At 40.3% G+C, this 23,706-nt stretch overlaps 1 protein-coding gene across 6 annotated transcripts in view; it reads left to right on the top strand.

Annotated features, from left to right (window-relative positions):
- LOC133631183 (receptor-type tyrosine-protein phosphatase mu-like) overlaps nt 1–23,706 on the top strand; it is a 578,559-nt gene that overhangs the window by 200,949 nt on the left and 353,904 nt on the right. For all 6 annotated transcript variants that reach the window (XM_062023331.1, XM_062023329.1, XM_062023328.1 and 3 more), the window contains one exon: nt 22,827–23,120. In XM_062023331.1, coding sequence (XP_061879315.1) covers nt 22,827–23,120 — 294 coding nt within the window. The remainder of the gene's footprint in view (nt 1–22,826; nt 23,121–23,706) is intronic.

Genomic DNA, 23,706 nt, shown 5'->3' with positions numbered 1-23,706 from the left:
TGGTTGTCCAAATTAGGCATAATTCCACGACTGTATATATCGGTATCGGTTGATATCGGTATCGGTAATTAAGGGTTTGGTCAATATCGGAATATCGGCAAAAAGCCATTATCGGACATCCCTACTTGTGAGTGTTGATGACACAACAGTTGATATTCTAGTTTCAAGCATGTTTTACTCAATATAGCTCATCAAATCTCAGCAACAAGCTGTAATATCTTACTGACATCATTTAGACACTTAAAACAAGTAAAACACTCTAACATCAAATCTGCTTAGTGAGAAGAAGTATCTTATCAGACAGAAAATAAGCAAATATCACCCTTATTTGACATATTTCATCTTATTTAGATTTCACTTTTTGCAGTGTACTCACATAGTAGTACAGTTGGCACAGTACAGTAAACTGACAGTTAATATTTAAACATTTAACATGTGACATTTCTAACAACTTTGAACAGAAAGATGCACTTTCAGATAAATTCTTCAATATTACAATAGAAAAAAATGTGGCCGGGGGCCGGGCTGTATATATGCGCACGAATTGACTGAAAGAGCACGCACTTGCACGATGATGTCATGTTATCCATGGAAAAATGCATTTTTAGACCATATGATTTGCCTGAGCGGCTAGGAGACCCCGAGAGTAACAAGCACTTGCCTTGTTGCCTTTCCATTAAGAACAATAAATTAGTTTTTAGTATGGGAGATCGGGCTTTCTGCTCCGCTGCTCCCAGTCTGTGGAACGCTCTCCCTGACCACCTGAGGGCACCTCAGACTGTGGATGCTTTTATAAAAGGCTTAAAAACCCATCTTTTTAAAAAAGCGTTTTTATAGATTTTTACAGATATGCATGCTGGTTCTAGCTATTGGGCTGTTTCTAGTTTTATATTTTATTTATTTGTATTATCTTTTATTATTATTATTATTATTATTACTATTTTGTTTTTCTTTTAACACTGTGGCACGTTGAGGTTGTTTGCTCAACGTTAAGTGCTTTTTACAAATAAAATCTATTATTATTAAGTTTGCTGGTTTCAAGAAATGTAATGCCGAGCGCATATCATTATGTCAAGATAATGGCACTAGCATTTACTTCATTTAAGAATATTTTTCATTAATATTTTTTTTTCCTACCAAGAAAAGTGCACTTGTTATTAGTGAGAATATACTTATTTTAATGTATTTTTGGGTTCATTGAGGTTAGCTAATTTGACTTGTTTTGGAAAGTCTTGACAAGCCACATTTTCTTGTTCTATTGGCAGATAATTTTGCTCAGTTCAAATAAAACACCCCTCACTTTTATATTATTTTGTCTTGTTTTTGAACACTGACTTTTTGCAGTGTAAATAGCGGTGCGTTTTTTGTTGCCGACGTGCTGCCGACGATAAACAAGCGTTATGTGGTAAATATTTAAAATACAGTCATTATCCCGATCTCATCTCGTAATGCATCCCCTCGCTTTAAAATTCTGCGGAGGCCTCGCACGTCGGCGGCGACATTAAGTCTGAGGAAGAAAAGAGGCATTTTCACGCTTCTAAGTGTCGCTCATAAAAAAAACTGACATCTCTTATCACCGCCGCCGTAAAACAAGCGCTTAACCCCCCCTCTCCATTTACGACTCGTAAATCCCGCCTTAAATGTGGATTCACCGTGTCCGACATGTGTCCCCCCCCCCGGGGCCCCCACCCCCACCTCATTACAATACCTCTTTCTCCAACAGGAGGAGAAGGAATGCTTGATTATGTCTGATAATCACTCCTGCTTTTCATGCCAGAAGTCGGTGGCGTTTATGTGGAAGTGTGCTGGGCCGTACGGAGTCGCACCCCCTCCCGAGTGCAGCCAGTTGCTGCTGAAAGGGACCCTAATTATTCCCCATTTCGGGGCCCGGCCCGAATCACCTGGCCCCCGCTGGCGCTGAGGGCTCCAGCTGAGCCTTTCGGCCTGTGGCGGTCACCCCGAGAGGCCGTGTTGGCGATAACACTGCAAAAAGTGACATCTAAGTAAGATGAAATATCTCAAATAAGGGTGATATTTGCTTATTTTCTGTCTGATAAGATCATTCTTCTCACTAAGCAGATTTTATGTCGAGTAAAACATGCTTGAAACTATTTTTGTCCAAATGTCCAAAACACACCCAGCAATGGTGCACAGGAAGGCGGGGAAGAAGAAGGGAAAAGGCGGCCAAAATGGTCAAAAGTCCCAATTTTGTCCAAAATACCTCCCCGGGTTCGAGTCCCTTGAGTCCCGCCGCCTGCCGCACAAGTCCCGGGATGCAAAAAATGTCCAAAACGCAGCCAGCAAAGTCCCACGGGAAGTGGGGGAGGAAAGTGAGAAAAGTCGTCAAAAGTCCCCCAAAATGTTCAAAATACCCACCGAGGTTCGCGTCCCACAAGTCCCGCCGCCGGCCGCGCAAGTCCCGGGATGCCCAAAATGTCCATAACACACCCAGCCGAGTCCCACGGGGAGGGAGGGGGGATACAAGTTGGAGAAGTCGTCAAAAGTCCCAAAAATGTTCAAAATACCTACCCAGGTTGGAGTCCCACATGGAGTGCCACAAGTCTTAAAGGCCTACTGAAATGAATTTTTTAAATTTAAACGGGGATAGCAGATCCATTCTATGTGTCATACTTGATCATTTCGCGATATTGCCATATTTTTGCTGAAAGGATTTAGTATAGAACATCGACGATAAAGTTCGCAACTTTTGGTCGCTGATAAAAAAAGCCTTGCCTGTAGCGGAAGTAGCGTGACGTCACAGGTTGAAAAGCTCCTCGCATTTCCACATTGTTTACAATGGAGCGAGAGCGATTCGGAGCGAGAAAGCGACGATTACCCCATTAATTTGAGCGAGGATGAAAGATTCGTGGATGAGGAACGTGAGAGTGAAGGACTAGAGTGCAGTGCAGGACGTATCTTTTTTCGCTCTGACCGTAACTTAGGTACAAGCTGGCTCATTGGATTCCACACTCTCTCCTTTTTCTATTGTGGATCACGGATTTGTATTTTAAACCACCTGGGATACTATATCCTCTTGAAAATGAGAGTCCAGAACGCAAAATGGACATTCACAGTGACTTTTATCTCCACGACAATACATCGGCGAAACACTTTAGCTACGGAGCTAACGTGATAGCATCGTGCTTAACTGCATATAGATTTGCAGTATATTATATTTTGGACATTTTGGGCATCCCAGCCGGCGGCGGGACTTGTGGGACTCGAACCAAGGTAGGTATTTTGAACATTTTTGGGACTTTTGCAGACTTTTCAAACTTGTATCCCCCCCCTCCCCGTGGGACTCGGCTGGGTGTGTTATGGACATATTGGGCATACCGTGGGACTTTGCTGGGCGCGTTTTGAACATTTTGGGCATCGCGGCGGGACTTGTGGGACTCAAACCTGGGTAGGTATTTTGAACATTTTTGGGACTTTTGCCGACTTTTCAAAGTTGTATCCCCCCCTCCCCGTGGGACTCGGCTGGGTGTGTTATGGACATTTTGGGCATCCCGGGACTTGCGCGGCCATACATAAGATTTTATGTTAGAGTGTTTTACTTGTTTTAAGGGTTTTTGGTCCTAAATCAGTGGTCCCCAACCTTTTTGTAGCTGCGGACCGGTCAACGCTTGAAAATTTGTCCCACGGACCGGGGGGGAGGGGGGATGTGAAATTTAATTTTTTATTTATTTATTTATTTATTTTTTCATAAAGAAATACAATCATGTGTGCTTACGGACTGAATCCTTGCAGACTGTATTGATTTATATTGATATATAATGTATATATTGTGTTTTTTATGTTGATTTAATAAAAATGAAAAAAAAAAAATATATATATATATATATTTTTTTTAATTTCTTGTGCGGCCCGGTACCAATCGGTCCGCGGACCAGTACCGGGCCGCGGCCCGGTGGTTGGGGACCACTGTCCTAAATGATCTCAGTAAGATATTACAGCTTGTTGCTGAGATTTGATGAGCTATATTGAGTAAAACATGCTTGGAACTATTTTTGTCCAAATGTCCAAAACACACCCAGCAATGGTGCACGGGAAGGCGGGGAAGAAGAGGGGAAAAGGCGGCCAAAATGGTCAAAAGTCCCAATTTTGTCCAAAAAATGTTCAAAATACCTACCCAGGTTCGAGTCCCACGAGTCCCGCCGCCTGCCGCACAAGTCCCGGGATGCAAAAAATGTCCAAAACGCAGCCAGCAAAGTCCCACGGGAAGTGGGGGAGAAAAGTGAGAAAAGTCGTCAAAAGTCCCCAAAAATGTTCAAAATACCTACCCAGGTTCCAGTCCCACATAGAGTACTCGAACCCGAGTGTAATTTTGGAACATTTTACTCACTTTTCTCCCCGCCTTCCCGTGGGACTTTGCTGGGCGCGTTATGGACATTTTGGGCATCCCGGCCTGCGGCGGGACTTGTGGGACTCGAACCTGGGTAGGTATTTTGAACATTTTTGGGACTTTTGCTGACTTTTCAAACTTTTATCCCCCCCCCCTCCCCCGTGGGACTCGGCTGGGTGTGTTATGGACATTTTGGGCATCCCGGGACTTGCACGGCCATACATAAGATTTTATGTTAGAGTGTTTTACTTGTTTTAAGGGTTTTGGTCCTAAATGATCTCAGTAAGATATTACAGCTTGTTGCTGAGATTTGATGACCTATATTGAGTAAAACATGCTTGAAACTATTTTTGTCCAAATGTCCAAAACACACCCAGCAATGGTGCACAGGAAGGTGGGGAAGAAGAGGGGAAAAGGCGGCCAAAATGGTCAAAAGTCCCAATTTTGTCCAAAAAATGTTCAAAATACCTACCCAGGTTCGAGTCCCACGAGTCCCGCCGCCTGCCGCACAAGTCCCGGGATGCAAAAAATGTCCAAAACGCAGCCAGCAAAGTCCCACGGGAAGTGGGGGAGAAAAGTGAGAAAAGTCGTCAAAAGTCCCCAAAAATGTTCAAAATACCTACCCAGGTTCCAGTCCCACATAGAGTGGGACTGGAACACACTCGAACCCGAGTGTGATTTTTGAACATTTTACCCACTTTTCTCCCCGCCTTCCTGTGGGACTTTGCTGGGCGCGTTTTGGACATTTTGGGCATCCCGGCCTGCGGCAGGACTTGTGGGACTCGAACCTGGGTAGGTATTTTGAACATTTTTGGGACTTTTGCCGACTTTTCAAACTTTTATCCCCCCCCTCCCTGTGGGACTCGGCTGGGTGTGTTATGGACATTTTGGGCATCCCGGGACTTGCACGGCCATACATAAGATTTTATGTTAGAGTGTTTTACTTGTTTTAAGGGTTTTTGGTCCTAAATGATCTCAGTAAGATATTACAGCTTGTTGCTGAGATTTGATGACCTATATTGAGTAAAACATGCTTGAAACTATTTTTGTCCAAATGTCCAAAACACACCCAGCAATGGTGCACAGGAAGGCGGGGAAGAAGAGAGGAAAAGGCGGCCAAAATGGTCAAAAGTCCCAATTTTGTCCAAAATACCTCCCCGGGTTCTAGTCCCTTGAGTCCCGCCGCCGGCCGCACAAGTCCCGGGATGCAAAAAATGTCCAGAACGCACCCAGCAAAGTCCCACGGGAAGTGGGGGAGAAAAGTGAGAAAAGTCGTCAAAAGTCCCCCAAAATGTTCAAAATACCCACCGAGGTTCGAGTCCCACAAGTCCCGCCACCGGCCGCGCAAGTCCCGGGATGCCCAAAATGTCCATAACACACCCAGCCGAGTCCCACGGGGAGGGAGGGGGGATACAAGTTGGAGAAGTCGTCAAAAGTCCCAAAAATGTTCAAAATACCTGCCCAGGTTGGAGTCCCACATGGAGTGCCACAAGTCTTAAAGGCCTACTGAAATGAATTTGTTTTATTTAAACGGGGATAGCAGATCCATTCTATGTGTCATACTTGATCATTTCGCGATATTGCCATATTTTTGCTGAAAGGATTTAGTAGAGAACATCGACGATAAAGTTCGCAACTTTTGGTCGCTGATAAAAAAAGCCTTGCCTGTAGCGGAAGTAGCGTGACGTCACAGGTTGAAAAGCTCCTCGCATTTCCACATTGTTTACACCAGCAGCGAGAGCGATTCGGAGCGAGAAAGCGACGATTACCCCATTAATTTGAGCCAGGATGAAAGATTCGTGGATGAGGAACGTGAGAGTGAAGGACTAGAGTGCAGTGCAAGACATATCTTTTTTCGCTCTGACCGTAACTTAGGTACAAGCTGGCTCATTGGATTCCACACTCTCTCCTTTTTCTATTGTGGATCACGGATTTGTATTTTAAACCACCTGGGATACTATATCCTCTTGAAAATGAGAGTCCAGAACGCCAAATGGACATTCGCAGTGACTTTTATCTCCACGACAATACATCGGCGAAACACTTTAGCTACGGAGCTAACGTGATAGCATCGTGCTTAACTGCAGATAGATTTGCAGTATATTATATTTTGGACATTGTGGGCATCCCGGCCGGCGGCGGGACTTGTGGGACTCGAACCAAGGTAGGTATTTTGAACATTTTTGGGACTTTTGCAGACTTTTCAAACTTTTATCCCAGGACTTGCGCGGCCATACATAAGATTTTATGTTAGAGTGTTTTACTTGTTGTTGTCATGTCTGTGTGATCATGTTTTGTTTTGGTTATGTTCGGTGTGGTTTTTGGACCTTTTGTGCACTCTTTTTTGTTTTGTTTCCATGACAACCCATTAGTTTTCACCTGTCCTCATGTCACGCACCTGTCTCACGTTTTGCACTCGCGCACCTGTCACTAATCATGTCACAGTTATTTAAGCTTGTCTTTTTCTGTTGATCGTCTTGGTGACATTATCCTTACTACCTCTGCTACCTTTCATTCCAAGCCATTGTTCCCTGCACGGTTTTTCATGCCACAGTAAGTGTTGTATATTTCATGTTTATAGTTTTCGCCTTTGTGCAAGTTTTTGTTTCATTCGCCAAGTCTTTGTACTTACGCCTTGTGCGCGCTTTTCGTTTGTTCTTTTTGTTAGTGTAAAAATAAACATGTCCTTACCTTCACGCCTTGCCCGCACCAACTTTCCTTTGCATTCCGGGAAAACACAACACCCCAAGGTCCACGTATTGACAGTTTTAAGTGTTTTGGTCCTAAATGATCTCAGTAAGATATTACAGCTTGTTGCTGAGATTTGATGTGGGACTCGAACCTGGGTAGGTATTTTAACATTTTTTGGGACTTTTGCCGACTTTTCCAAATTGTATCCCCTCTCCCCGTGGGACTCGGCTGGGTGTGTTATGAACATTTTGGGCATCCCGGGACTTGTGCGGCCAGCGGCGGGACTTGTGGGACTTGAACATTTTTGGGGACTTTTGACGACTTTTCTCACTTTTCTCCCCCACTTCCCGTGGGACTTTGCTGGGTGCGTTCTGGACATTTTTTGCAAAAATAAGTTTGGATGGGACTGGATGGAAAGGGAAATCACTGATACTGTTGGGAAGAAGGAAGTTACGACTTTGTTCGGTGATTTTATTCGGAAAATCGATGGTCCCGGAAAGGTTTTGTGCACGTGGTGTCATGATAATATTGACTATGGATCACGAGGTTTCAAGGCTTTGGAAGTACATGCGAAACGCCAAAAACATATGAAACAACTTGAAGCAAGGAAAACTAACTTTTCACTAGCTGCTACTTTTGGATGTCAACCGAAAGTGACATGGAGAGGAAAGATCCGCCCACTTCAGTTGCAGACAGGGTTGTTAATAATGAGGTAAGCTAAAAAATATTTGCTTGCGAAATACGCATGTTTGTTTAAAATATTAACCAATTATTGCTTAGCGAAATATAAATGGGTTTTTCTAAAAATAAAAAGCCACGTGAAAATATATTATGAAATGACAGAAATTCAAAGTCGCATTATTGATTCCAGTTAACAATTTATTTGAAGTAAATTTGCATATAATACTATTTTGTAATATTAAGTTCTTATGTATTGTCAGTGGTGTAACAATCTTGAAGGTAAATATTTTCACACTTGTTTCATGCAATATGTCAGTGTCCTCACATTATTATTATTTCCTATATTCAAATAGGAGTAAACAATACGAAACATGTTTAATTATTTTCATAAATGTATATCCTATTTTGGCGAAAAGAATGAAATGTTTACATTACATGAACTGAAGTAATGTGGTAATACTGTAAATAAAGTGTAGATAATAACACTGATCAATGTGGATGTGAAATGAACACAAGATGTAAATATTAGTGACTAAATAGTGTTGGGACTGAACCATATACAGTCATTCATTAGGATCATTGGGTTATGTATGTTCTATTAATGATGTTGTCATGTCTTTAAACACTCAAATATTTTTTTCAAATGGTGCTGTCTTTGTTCATTTTAGCATGTTAAATTGGTGAAAAACTAGGAGCTTCGGGGGGCGTTGCCTTGCCTTGCCTTGCCTTGTCCCCCCACCTGGACCTGGCTGGGGCCTTCGTCCCCCAGACCCCCGCAATTTTTTTCAGTCTTTTTCATTGTGGTCAAATCACATGCCTGCTTATCTGAAATGTCTTGTCTGGGAATGAATCTCTAGCCTCGTGGCGACCCCAAAAGACGGCGTTGGCGCTAACAAGAATGGCCGTGGAAGAAAAAAAACAAAACAACCCAACAAATCGAAAATCAGTCAGCCTAGCCAGTTCTCTTCCCCGAGCGGATCGATGGCATTTTACAGGGCGGTTAGGAGAGGCGGCCACGTAATGAGGACCTGCTGCATGTTAACAGGAGAGGCTCTCGGGACCTTAGTGGCAAACCAAAGCAGGATTTATTACCATGAAGAGTCAGCGCTCGCTAATCAACAACACTTCAGCAGCTAAAGGCCACCGCTATGTTTGTGTGTGTGTGTGTCTACAGTTCCACTAACTCCAACTGCTGTTAGCGCTCTGCTTATCCTAGCATCTTGTGATCCTTAGTCAAATAAGCCCACTTTATGAAAATGTACGGACTCTTGGTAAAATGTCTCATTTGGGACATGCTCTCCCTGGTTGAGGTGGGCGGGTTGGGTGGGCGGGGGGTAGGGGGTTGCGGGGGGTGTATATTGTAGCATCCCGGAAGAGTTAGTGCTGCAAGGGGTTCTGGGTATTTGTCCTGTTGTGTTTATGTTGTGTTACGGTGCGGATGTTCTCCCGAAATGTGTTTGTCATTCTTGTTTGGTGTGGGTTCACCGTGTGGCGCATATTTGTAACAGTGTTACAGTTGTTTATACGTCCACCCTCAGTGTGACCTGTATGGCTGTTGACCAAGTATGCCTTGCACTCACTCGTGTGTGTGAAAAGCCGTACATATTATGTGACTGGGCCGACACGCAAAGGCAGTGCCTTTAAGGTTTATTGGCGCTCTGTACTTCTCCCTACGTCCGTGTACCACTCCGTACATCGGCGTTTTGAAAAAGTCATAAATGTAGCTTTATTGAAACCGATACTGATAATTTCCGATATTACATTTTAAAGCATTTACATTTACTAGAGATGTCCGATAATATCGGACTCCCGATATTATCGGACATCTCTTTTAAATTTAGTAGAATCTAGTGTTGTCCCGATACCAATATTTTGGTACCGGTACCAAAATTATCTCGATATTTTCGGTACTTTTCGGTACTTTTCTAAATAAAGGGGACCACCAAAAATGGCATTATTGGCTTTGTTTTAACAAAAAATCTTAGGGTACATCAAACATATGTTTCTTACTGCAAGTTTGTCCTTAAATAAAATAGTGAACGTACAAGACAACTTGTCTTTTAGTAGTAAGTAAACAAACAAAGGCTCCTAATTTAGCTGCTGACATACCGTATTTCCTTGAATAGACGCAGGGGCGCTAATTAATTTAAACCTCCTGTCACTCCGGCGCTTACCAGAAGCCTGCGAGATGGCCATGCATGCGCTAATTATTTTAAAACCTCTTCTCACTCCGGCGCTTACCTTATCATGAAAAGCACATTTAATAAAAAAAAACTTTATTATGGTCTTACCTTTAGGTGTAAATGAGTCCATGCCAGCTCATTTTTGAAGAAAAGCATCGATATAGAAGTCTTCCTTCAGTTTTAAAAGTCTCTCTGTCTCGATGGAGATCTTCCTTTTAAGTGTTACCTCCTGCTTCCATTGAAAGTCCAGTTTAGAAAACTGTTTTATTTTAGATATGTAATCCTCCATGGTAAAACAATGGCTGCGCACTCTTGCTGGTGTTGTCTTCTTCTGCAGCCCAGGTATTCTGCAGTACCAGCAGTCGCAAGAAGGATCACTAGCGCCCTCTACCACCAGGAGGCGGGAGTCATTTAATGACTCATATTTGACCCGGCGGAAGTGCCAAGCATGCGCTAATTATTTTGTGAAACGAGTTTGACCCGGCTGTAATTTTAGGCATGCGAATACCATATTCCCGGCGCCAATTCAAGGAAATACGGTATGCAGTAACATATTGTGTCATTTATCATTCTATTATTTTGTCAACATTAAGGACAAGTGGTAGAAAATGAATGATTAATCTACTTGTTCATTTACTGTTAATATCTGCTTACTTTCTCTTTTAACATGTTCTATCTACACTTCTGTTCAAATGTAATAATCACTTATTCTTCACTTGTTTGATACTTTACATTAGTTTTGGATGATACCACAAATTTGGGTAGGCGGTATCGTACCAAAAATGATTCATTAGTATTGCAGTACTACACTAATACTGGTATACCGTACAACCCTAGTAGAATCTGGCTAAAAAACAACAGACAATTTACAGGTTAGCCATATAAGTTGCCTTTTATGAAAGTATGTTTGCCTATTTTTACAATTTGAATGCTTCCAAACTAAGCTTTCACCTATTACAAAAAATGTTGTAATTAGTCCAAGGACATTGTACATAGGGCTGGGCGATATGGCCTTTTATTAATATCTCGATATGTTTAGGCCATGTCACGATACACGATATATATATCCATATTTTGCCTTAGCCTTGAATGAACACTTGATGCATATAATCACACCAGTATGGTGATTCTATGTGTCTACATTCAAACATTCTTCTTCATACTGCATTAATATATGCTCATTTTAAACTTTCATGCAGACAGGGAACTCACAACTAAGTCAATTGAGCAAAAGTGTATTTATGAAACAGTTATTAAGCAGTGGCACAAACATTCATGTCATTTCAAAACAGAAAGTGCAAGATTGTCAGAGACATTTTAAAACAAGCTATTAGTGCACTTTTGTGCATGATGTCACTAAGATGACATATCAAAACAACACTAAATTAAAGTGCACTTTTTGTACAGAACGCCACTACAATAGTTTAAAACAAATAAAGTGCACTCTTGTGCATGATGTCACACCAGATATTTCAATAAGTGTCAAATAAAAATGAGCTGCATAATAGGAAATCAAATAGTGTATGTCCTTCGCTATGTGGTAGGTTCCTGCGGGCGTTATCTCCTTCTGTTGTAGACTATTTTTTTCATACGGTGTTGATCTGGAAATGGTTGCTTGGGCATTTTGTGGGTGTGGCACCGAACAGAGATGTTGACATGCGGAGTAAGCACTCTTCATTCTCTAGCGGGTGACTTTTCAAATGATGCTACATATTAGCAGTAATGCTATTTTTTGTAGCAAAGCTTTTGCCGCATACTTGACATATTACGCTTGTCTGTTCGACATCTTCCCGCTTGAAGCCAAACCACCGCCAGACGATGGACCCCCTGCTGTTTTTCTTGGGAATTAATTCTTCCTTCATTTGTTACCAGATTCGCACCTTCTTTCTCTCGTATTACCACCCGCACCGCACCGTTAGCATCACAGCTAACGTTACCAATGTAGCTACCTGTCTGCTTTGCGGGAGCGTGTGACGTTGCACCCGCGACTTATGTGAGAAGGTGCCCGCAGCTAAAAGCAACTGCGTGAGAACGTATACTCGAAAATCACGATATAGTCATTTTCTACATCGCACAGAGACAAACCCGCGATATATCGAGTATACCGATATATCGCCCAGCCCTACTTGTACAGAAGAACTTTTAATCCAAACAAACTGTTGTTTTTGTCTGATATTTAAGTAGAATGCTGTACTAAAACTACACTGCAAAAAGTCAGTGTTCAAAAACAAGAAAAAAATACAAAAATGAGGGGTATTTTATTTGAGCTAAGCAAAATTATCTGCCAATAGAACCAGAAAATTCAGCTTGTCAAGACTTTCCAAAACAAGTCAAATTAGCTAACCTCAATGAACCCAAAAATACCTTAAAATAAGTATATTCTCACTAATAACAAGTGCACTTTTCTTGGTAGAAGAAAAAAAAGAGACATTTTTGCTCAATATGTTGAAAAATATTCTTAAATGAAGTAAATGCTAGTGCCATTATCTTGACATAATGATATGCATACATCATGATTTTTTTTTTCATGCTTGAAGTAAGAAATGATGACTTTAAAAAAGTAGTTTTCTACTTGTGAGTGTTGATGACACAACAGTTGATATTCTAGTTTCAAGCATGTTTTACTCAATATAGCTCATCAAATCTCAGCAACAAGCTGTAATATCTTACTGACATCATTTAGGACCAAAACACTTAAAACAAGTAAAACACTCCAACATCAAATCTGCTTAGTGAGAAGAATGATCTTATCAGACAGAAAATAAGCAAATATCACCCTTATTTGACATATTTCATCTTACTTAGATTTCACTTTTTGCAGTGTAATGCCTAGTATTTGCAGGTATATTGGTAAAATAAAATGCTCTGACCCCAATATTTCACACCATGTCACACAGCATCCTCCTGACACTCAGTGTCCTCTGTCTTCTTTTGTGTTTTGCAGAACATTTTTTTTTATTGTTTTATTGATTAACTCTCACAAAATAATTTGAAGGCTGCTGGTTCTCAGGTTAAAACCCTTGTGTGGTGTTTGGGTCTGTGGGACCCGTTTTCATTTTTTTATTAGGAGAAAAATGATACAATTTTAATGAATTTTTCAAACTGCGACTCACTGACTTTGGCTCATTTTCTGTGAAGAACATATTTTAGAATATATATTTAATGAGCACACACCATACACCCCCCGCCCGCAACACATTTTCTATTACATGTCCGGGTCCACTGGACCTGGGGCTAATAGAAGTGTGGAAATTGATGTTTTGTGTACCACACTGTAAAAAAAAAAAAATAGTTGAGAAAACGCAAATTTTCAAGTTAACATGATGCAACAAGATTTTTGCGTTTTCTCAACTTTTGACTACTGCTGGCCAGACACTGTTTTGGTGGTTAAACGTAGTGAAACCTTATTTCTGAGTCTGACTAACTTGAAAACTATAATTAGTCCAACAAAATATACCAAAACAGTGTCTGGCCAGCAGTAGTCAAAAGTTGAGAAAACGCAAAAATCTTGTTGCATCATGTTAACTTGAAAATGTGCGTTTTCGCAACTTTCTTTTTTTTTACAGTGCACACAAACACACACACAGCAGGCCTAGACAGGAGGAGGACAGAGTGTAGGTACACAGAACATCAGAGGGTCAAATGTGCGAGAAAATGAGAGCAGACAGTGTTGACAAACAATGTCGCAACCTTGTGTGGGAAGCGCAGGTGCAGAAACACAAAAGAAGAATCCCTGTGGGATGCAGAAACTGGCAAGAGAAATTTTCCGTGCAACGTCCATATTGTTGTTACTCAGCCAGCGTTTTGTGGGTCTGATGGACCCGTCGCATTTTGTGTCTTTTAATGCCTCACAATCAAACACTTTTATGTTAAGATACTGAACAGATGTTTATTGGGATAAGGTAAACATCTGTTCAGTATCTTAACATAAAAGTGTTTGATTGTGAGGCATTAAAAGCCACAAAATGAAACGGGTCCATCAGACCCACAAACGCTGGCTGAGTAACAACAATATGAACTAGGGCTGCAACAACTAATCGATTGAAATCGATTATAAAAATAGTTGCCGATTAATTTAGTCATCGATTCGTTGGATCTATGTTATGCGCATGCAGAAAGGCTTTAAAAAAAAAAAAAAAATTTTTTTTTTTTTTTAAAATAAAACTTTATTTATAAACTGCAACATTTACAAACAGCTGAGAAACAATAATCAAAATAAGTATGGTGCCAGTATGCTGTTTTTTTTTAAATAAAATGCTGGAAAGGATAGAAATGTAGTTTGTCTCCTTTATCCGATTATTAATCGATTAATCGAAGTAATAATCGACAGATTAATCGATTATCAAATTAATCGTTAGTTGCAGCCCTAATATAAACATTACACAACGGTTAATATAAACATTTAGCACATGTCCAGCATCTTTGTAGAGTTTTTTTTTTTTTGCAGCTGTTTTGGAGTCAGAACATATAGTGCTTCTATTCTTGAGGACGCCATCGCCGTTGTTTATTTTAACACCTACAGACTCATTTATTCATTTTGGCTCGCCGGCTCGGCCGAGGAGGACACAGCTGTCCTTTGGTACGTTTGGCCTGCGCAGTCAACAACGCGACAGCAGCTGCTCGCCGACCCCTGCGGTTGGCGACTCTACGTGGCTTGAACCGCCGTTGTGGGGGCCACGTAGTAGAGTTCCGGGGTCCTGGCGGCAGAAGGAAATGTTAATACCTCGCAGTGTGCCAGCACTAGAATGTAAATCAGGGTGAATCTTTTGATTTTGGACATGCAATGGCTGCTCGGCACAGGCTTAGTGCACCTACCGGAGGTGTTGCATTACCGTGGGCTGATGCTTCTTTTGTGTGGCAGCCACTACTTCAAATCCAAATGTCACTTTCATTTCTTAAACGTACTGTACTGTCGGAGAGCTTATTAACTTCCTGTTGACAACCAAAACCCCACACTTATTGCGTCAAAGTAGTCAGAACACATTAAATGCAGTCTTGTTTTTGAGGTATCTTGCCAAGTTGTCCTAATAGTCATGCATTGAGTCAACGGTGAGAAATTCTGCAGTTCATTTGGCCATGTGCAACGCAAGCTGCCGCTGCTAAATGTAAGAAAATGTGGACAACAAAACCTGTTAACAGCCCATATTGACTCTCTTTTTTTTTGTTTGAAAATGTTATACATTTATTATTTCTAATGTAGCCCACAGAACTTTCCAAAGAAGGTCTTATCTTTGTACATACACTGCAAAAACTGAAATCTAAGTAAGATGAAATATCTCAAATAAGGGTGATATTTGCTTATTTTCTGTCTGATAAGATCATTCTTCTCATTAAGCAGATTTTATGTTAGGGTTTTACTTGTTTTAAGGGTTTTGGTCCTAGGTTACTGCCCCACCCGATCCCTAAGATCAGCCGATCAGCTGCTACTGACGGTCCCTGACACAAGGCTGAAGCTTAGAGGTGACAGAGCTTTCGCCGCTGCTGCTCCCAAGCTCTGGAACGACCTACCTCTGAGTGTTAGACAAGCCTCCTCTCTTCCTGTTTTTAAATCTCTCCTGCAATGGCGTCCCATAATGCACCTGCTGTCAACCTGTTTTTATGTTTGATTTATTTATTTTTTATCGTGTTCTGTTTGTGTTGTGTTGTGTTTGCTCGGTTCTCGTCTTATCTTTTAACCTGCCCGTTGTACAGCACTTTGGCTACCCCTGTGGTACATTTTTAAATGTCCTTTATAAATAAAGTTGATTTGATTTAAATGATGTCAGTAAGATATTACAGCTGGTTGCTGAGATTTGATGAGCTATATTGAGTAAAACATGCTTGAAACTAGAATATCAACTGTTGTGTCATCAACACTCACAAGTAGAAAACTACTTTTTTAAAGTCATCATTTCTTAACTTCAAGCATGAAAAAAATAATCATGATGCCGAGCACATATCATTATGTCAAGATAATGGCACTAGCATTTACTTCATTTAAGAATATTTTTCAACATATTGAGCAAAATGGTCTCTTTTTTTTCTATCAAGAAAAGTGCACTTGTTATTAGTGGGAATATACTTATTTTAAGGTATTTTTGGGTTCATTGAGGTTAGCTAATTTTATTTGTTTTGGAAAGTCTTGACAAGCTGAATTTTCTTGTTCTATTGGCAGATAATTTTGCTTAATTCAAGTAAAATACCCCTCATTTTTGTATTTTTTTTTCTTGTTTTTTATCACTGACTTTTTGCAGTGTGTGATTTAAAAATGTAGCTGTTTGGCCACAATACCCAGCAATATGTTTGGAGGAGAAAAAGGGAGTTCTTTAATCCCATGAACACCATACCTATCGTCAAGCATGGTGGTGGTAGTATCAGCCCGGAGGTTGGGTCTTGGGCACAGTTGGGTGTTCCAACAGTACAATGACCCCAAACACACGTCAAAAGTGGTAAAGGAATGGCTAAATCAGGCTAGAATGAAGGTATTAGATTGGCCTTCCCAAAGTCCTGACTTAAACGTGTGGACAATGCTGAAGAAACAAGTCCATGTCAGAAAACCAACAAATGTAGCTGAACTGCACCAATTTTGTCAAGAGGAGTGGTCAAAAACTCAACTAGAAGCTTGTGGATGGCTACCAAAAGTGCCTTATTGCAGTGAAACTTGCCAAAGGACATGTAACCTTTTTTGAGCCAAGGCACTTTTTTTGCGTTGATAAAATGCGGAGGCACACCACCAGCAGACATCATTAAAAAACAAAACTCAGTTGACAGTAAAAAGTTGTTGTCGCAATTGTTGGATATGACTTTAAAGCATAACCAAGCATGCATCACTATAGCTCTTGTCTCAAAGTAAGTGTACTGTCACCACCTGTCACATCACACCCTGACTTATTTGGACTTTTTTGCTGTTTTCCTGTGTGTAGTGTTTTACTTCTTGTCTTGCGCTCCTATTTTGGTGGCTTTTTCTCTTTTTTTGGTATTTTCCTTCAGCAGTTTCATGTCTTCCTTTTGAGTGATATTTCCCCGCATCTACTTTGTTTTAGCAATCAAGAATATTTCAGTTGTTTTTGTATCCTTCTTTGTGGGGACATTGTTGATTGTCATGTCGTGTTCGGATGTACATTGTGGACGCCGTCTTTGCTCCACAGTAAGTCTTTGCTGTCGTCCAGCATTCTGTTTTTGTTTACTTTGTAGCCAGTTCAGTTTTAGTTTAGTTCTGCATAGCCTTCCCTAAGCTTCAATGCCTTTTCTTAGGGGCACTCACCTTTTTGTTTATTTTTGGTTTAAGCATTAGACACCTTTTTACCTGCGCGCTGCCTCCCGCTGTTTCCGACATCTACAAAGCAATTAGCTACCTGCTGCCACCTACTGATATGGAAGAGTATTACACGGTTACTCTGCCGAGCTCTAGACAGCACCGACACTCAACAACAACACATCATTTGCAGACTATAATTACTGCTTTGCAACAAATATTTTTAAGCCAAATAGGTGAAATTAGATCATCTCCCACGGCACACCAGACTGTATCTCACGGCACACTAGTGTCACATTTTCAGTAGAGCCATAATAAATTCATAAAAGAACCAAACTCCATGAATATTTTTTGTGAGCAACAAGTATGTGCTCCAATCACTCTATTACAAAAAATGAAGGGTTGTAGAAATGATTGTAAAGTCAAGACAGCCATGACATGATGTACTTTACAAGTGTATTAGGGATGAACAATGAATTTAAAACCAAGTGACATACTGGCACAGTGGGGATTCAAACTGACAGCCTTTCACCGCATTTGAACCCCTTATCCAAAATGTCTGGGAATAAATCTCCCATCTTGGTCTCCACGCCACTAAAGATGAGACGTAACCTCAGATGAACTACGTTAAAGACGAGTCACGCTGAAATCTATCAAAACAAGCCAAAGATGTCGGCGCCTCCGACTGTCTTCATCCAGAAGGAGGCTTGCTGGATTAGTCGGTTCGCTCTAGGTGATGTTTGACAGCCGGGATTAGAGGGAGTTTAGGGACCTGAAGCGACCAGGGCCACTGTGCGCTAACCATCTGTGCTAACCAAGCGGGCTTCCATGGCAACCCAACGAGAGGCTGCCGGGCAACCAATGGTGGCGTTTTGTTACCGGCGTGTGTGAGCTCATTATAGTATCTTCCAGAATGTTGACAATGTAAGTGATGAGGGGCCATTGCCGAGCAGGCCAGCTTTGTTATAAATGTTTGGTTTCATCACGTTTTAAATGCTAATGCAAAATAACCCAGACAGCCTTAAGAAATCCTTGTTGGTGTTGTGAAAGAAGACCTTTTAATTGCCCCCCCCACCCCAAAAAAAAAAAGCTGTTCAATTGGAAATTAGAAATCATGTTCAGAATAACAACACTCTCATAACAGAGATGGACAAAGTGTAGTTTGTGGGTTATTTGGAGCCAACAAAAACATTTCTTAACCGTTGCAAAAGCCCCACACTGCAAAAAGTCAGTGTTCAAAAACAAAAACAAAAATACAAAAATGAGGGGTATTTTACTTGAACTAAGGAAAATTATCTGCCAATAGAACAAGAAAATGTGGCTTGTCAAGACTTTCCAAAACAAGTCAAATTAGCTAACCTCAACGAACCCCAAAATACCTTAAAATAAGTACACTACCGTTCAAAAGTTTGGGGTCACCCAAACAATTTAGTGGAATAGCCTTCATTTCTAAGAAGAAGAATAGACTGTGGAGTTTCAGATGAAAGTTCTCTTTTTCTGGCCATTTTGAGCGTTTAATTGAGCCCACAAATGTGATGCTCCAGAAAGTCAATCTGCTCAAAGGAAGGTCAGTTTTGTAGCTTCTGTAAGGAGCTAAAGTGTTTTCAGATGTGTGAACATGATTGCACAAGGGTTTTCTAATCATCAATTAGCCTTCTGAGCCAATGAGCAAACACATTGTACCATTAGAACACTGGAGTGATAGTTGCTGGAAATGGGCCTCTATACACCTATGTAGATATTGCACCAAAAAGCAGACATTTGCAGCTAGAATAGTCATTTAGCACATTAGCAATGTATAGAGTGTATTTCTGTAAAGTTAAGACTAGTTTAAAGTTATCTTCATTGAAAAGTACAGTGCTTTTCCTTCAAAAATAAGGACATTTACATGTGACCCCAAACTTTTGAACGCTAGTGTATATTCTCACTAATAACAAGTGCACTTTTCTTGATATTTCTTGTCACTTTCAAAAAACAGACAAAGTTGTGGCTAGTTGAGCAACAATCGTGTTCCCATGTTTAGTTTTTACTCATTTTTACTGATTGGTTTTTATCTGGTCTGCACTTTGTCTGTGTTATTATTATTATTGTTGGCTTTTATCTAGTTTGCACTTTGTCTGTGTTATTACTATTATCATTATTATCAACTCATTCTATTTTTTATTTTCCTATTTTAATGATGTTGGATCTGTGTTGTTGTTGTTGTTGGGGACAAGTGTTGTAAATTAGCTTTGGCTACAAACACTGTGATGCATGCATCGGATAACAGTTTCAGATGTCTATGTTTTTGTATCTGTCCCTATTTGAAATAAACCTCTATAATAATAATATAGAAAAAAAAAATATTAGAACTTTTTTCTCAATATGTTGAAAAATATTCTTAAATTAGGTAAATGCTAGTGCCATTATCTTGACATAATGATATGCACTCGGCATCATGACTTTTTTTCATGCTTGAAGTAAGAAATGATGACTTTAAAAAAGTAGTTTAATACTTGTGAGTGTTGATGACACAGCTCTGCAACACTTGATATTCTAGTTTCAAGCATGTTTTACTCAATATACACTAGCGTTCAAAAGTTTGGGGTCACATGTAAATGTCCTTATTTTTGCAGGAAAAGCACTGTACTTTTCAATGAAGATAACTTTAAACTAGTCTTAACTTTACAGAAATACACTCTATACATTGCTAATGTGGTAAATGACTATTCTAGCTGCAAATGTCTGCTTTTTGGTGCAATATCTACATAGGTGTATAGGGGCCCATTTCCAGCAACTATCACTCCAGTGTTCTAATGGTACAATGTGTTTGCTCATTGGCTCAGAAGGCTAATTGATGATTAGAAAACCCTTGTGCAATCATGTTCACACATCTGAAAACACTTTAGCTCCTTACAGAAGCTACAAAACTGACCTTCCTTTGAGCAGATTGACTTTGTGGAGCATCACATTTGTGGGCTCAATTAAACGCTCAAAATGGCCAGAAAAAGAGAACTTTCATCTGAAACTCCACAGTCTATTCTTGTTCTTAGAAATGAAGGCTATTCCACTAAATTGTTTGGGTGACCCCAAACTTTTGAACGGTAGTGTAGGTCATAAAATCTCAGCAACAAGCTGTAATATCTTACTGAGATCATTTAGGGCCAAAACCCTTAAAACTACTAAAACTAACATAACATTTGTTTAGTGAGAATAATTATCTTATCAGACAGAAAATAAACAAATATAACCCTTGTTTGAGATATTTAATCTTACTTAGATTTCAGTTTTTGCAGTGCACCCTCACTGTGACCTGCATGGCTGTTGACCAAGTATTCACTTGTGTGTGTGAAAAGCCGTAGATATTATGTGACTGGGCCGGCACGCAAAGGCAGTGCCTTTAAGGTTTATTGGCGCTCTGTACTTCTCCCTACGTCCGTGTACCACTCCGTACAGCGGCGTTTTAAAAAGTCATACATTTTACTTTTTGAAACCGATACCGATAATTTCCGATATTACATTTTAAAGCATTTATTGGCCGATAAAAAGATTTTCCAGAACAAAGATTTTAAAAGAAATTCAAAAGACTTTGATATAAGATTTAAATTTGATTCTACAGATTTTCTAGATTTGCCAGAATAATTTTTTGGAATTTTAATAATAATAAGTTTGAAGAAATATATCACAAATATTCTTCGTCCAAAAAAACAGAAGCTAAAATGAAGAATTAAATTCAAATGTATTTATTATTCTCTACAATAATAAAAAAAAATAATTACTTGAACATTGATTTAAATTGTCAGGAAAGAAGAGGAAGGAATTTAAAGAGTAAACAAGGTATATGTGTTTAAAAATCCTAAAACCATTTTTAAGGTTGTATTTTTTCTCTAAAATTGTCTTTCTGAAAGTTATAAGAAGCAAAGTAAAACAATTAATGAATTTATCTAAACAAGTGAAGACCAAGTCTTTAAAATATTTTCTTGGATTTTCAAATTCTATTTGAGTTTTGTCTCTCTTAGAATTAAAAATGTCGAGCAAAGCGAGACCAGCTTGCTAGTAAATAAATACAATTTAAAAAATAGAGGCAGCTCACTGGTAAGTGCTGCTATTTGAGCTATTTTTAGAACAGGCCAGCGGGCTACTCATCTGGTCCTTACGGGCTACCTGGTGCCCGCGGGTACCGCGTTGGTGACCACTGGTTTAGGCCCACTTACAATGACAATAACAACAAATATAGTTTTTCATGAAGTGTGTACTTGTATTGTTTGTCTGGGTGGAGGTCCTGCTTTGGAAATAATTTGTACCCCTTTCAGACATTGCATTTAGTTCCCATTAAAACATCCACATGTTGCAATGAGATGTAAGCAGGGGGTCATGTGTACATTCCTGCAACTTCCTGTTTGTAAAAAATATATTTTTATTAGTATATAAACAGCATTTCATGATTAATATTTATAAATGAAGATTCCTAATAAATGACACTAGAATAAGCACACATTTGATTGGTAAATCATAGTGTAACGACCTGGAATGACACTTTATGTGTGGTGTTGGAGTTGTCCCACTTTTTGTGTGGCCGTAAATGCACCACTGGCTAAGTGCCATATGTGCATGTGTTGGCGCAAGTGAGAAAGAGCGAGCGGGTGCTGTTGATATAACAAAGTTGCTTTTGGTCTGGTTTGTACTGCAGAAAATGACCACTTTTGCTAGATATATTTTTTTTTACTAATGTTTTGGTGATGTGTTTATGGCCGACAATAAAGAGTTTAGCTCAGTAAAGTGATGGATGGAATTCACGTCCTCAAAGCGTCTCCACAGACGTTACAATATTTGAACAATGATGACGAAAACTGTTTTCTCTGTCGAAAATTGTTATGCGCTTATTTTTTTGTATTTGATTTTGTGCGTGGCATAGATTTGCCGTGCGCAGAGGACGCTTGAGCAGTGTGCAATTGCACAGGCGCGCACCTGAGAGGGAACGTTGGTCATAACGGCATTTCAAAACGTAATGTCAGTATGAACCCTGATAGAAATGTTTCATCACTAGAACTACAACGCTGACGTAAAATTGCGAGCATCCTTGTTTCTTCGGCGATGACGAAACCTGGTCTTGACATTTTGAGAAGCCTCAATAAGCCAGAGATGGCACACGGTTATAAGCGAGACTAGAACAAATATTGAAGAAAAGGTCATTGTCGGCGTTGTCGTGTGTTTTTATAGCCATCCAAAAATATACATTTCCTGTTGTTGCCCTCATAATGAGTTCTGTAAGGCACACTATTTCATAAAGCTGGATAATTACTATTTACAGTAGCTGATTGATTAAATAGTGATGGTAATCACACGGACGCTTATTGACCTAAACGTGTGTGCTCAGTTGCTCATTATGAATGATCATTATTTAAACTTCACATTTCAATCCAAACTTTATTGCTAGGAACGTTTTAAAGTAGGTTTGTTTTGCTGCAAAACTAATAGAAACATGTCTCAGTACACGTGCCGACCGAACTGACTCTGTACTTATGTTGATGTTGAGTCATTACTGCTTCGCCCAAAATGTCTCTGTTATCAAAAGAGCGCACGGCCTTGCAGTCTCTTTCAAAACATGGTTTGGAAGCGGCGCGGTCCCCCCAAAAATGTCATTTTTAATAGAATGTTTTATTTTGTCAGCTTAGTCTGATTATTAAATAGCTGAAATGGTTTACCTCCTCAGAGCCTCCGGTACCCATCGCGCCGCCCCAGCTGACGGCGGTCGGCGCCACCTACCTGTGGATCCAGCTCAACGCTAATTCCATCAATGGTGACGGCCCCATCGTGGACCGAGAGGTGGAGTACCGCACGGTGTCGGGCAGCATGTACGACCTGCAGCCCGTGGACAAGACCACTCACAAGATCGGCCATCTGGACCCGGACACCGAGTACGAGATCAGCGTTCTGCTGACCAGGCCCCTGGAGGGCGGCACCGGGTCGCCCGGACCACCGCTTAGGGCCCGAACCCGATGTGCTGGTGAGTACATCATTAACCTTGACATAAAGTGTATTTATTCTTTTTTTAGGCAATGTTTTAAGTCACCTTATAACATTCGTACACAAGTTAACCACCACGGAGGACAAAGCTACGAACAATGGGAGACCGGGCTTTCTGGTCCGCCGCTCCCAGTCTGTGGAACGCTCTCCCTGACCACCTGAGGGCACCACAGACTGTGGATGCTTTTAAAAAAGCTTAAAAACCCCTCTTTTTTTTAAAAAAAGCCTTTTTTTTAGATATATGCATACTAGTTTTAGCTATTTTGCTGTTCTAGTTTTCATTTTTATTTATTTTTTATATCCTTTTTGTTAATACACTGTAGCACTTTGAGGTTGTTTACTCAATGTAAAGTGCTTTTTACAAATACAATCTATTATTAATAATATTATTATTAATGTTGCAAAATGTACCTTTATGACAGAGGTGGCCATTACAGCGTAGCTCGGTTGGTAGAGCGGCCGTGCCAGCAACCTGAGGGTTCTTGGTTCGATCCCCGCTTCCGCCATCCTAGTCGCAGCTGTTGTGTCCTTGGGCAAGACACTTCACCCAGTGCCACCTACACTGG

Source organism: Entelurus aequoreus, linkage group LG16, assembly GCF_033978785.1.
Source record: "Entelurus aequoreus isolate RoL-2023_Sb linkage group LG16, RoL_Eaeq_v1.1, whole genome shotgun sequence".
NCBI lineage: Eukaryota > Metazoa > Chordata > Actinopteri > Syngnathiformes > Syngnathidae > Entelurus > Entelurus aequoreus.
The sequence above is the reverse complement of the archived record's forward strand: the minus strand, read 5'-3'. Positions and strand labels throughout refer to the sequence as shown.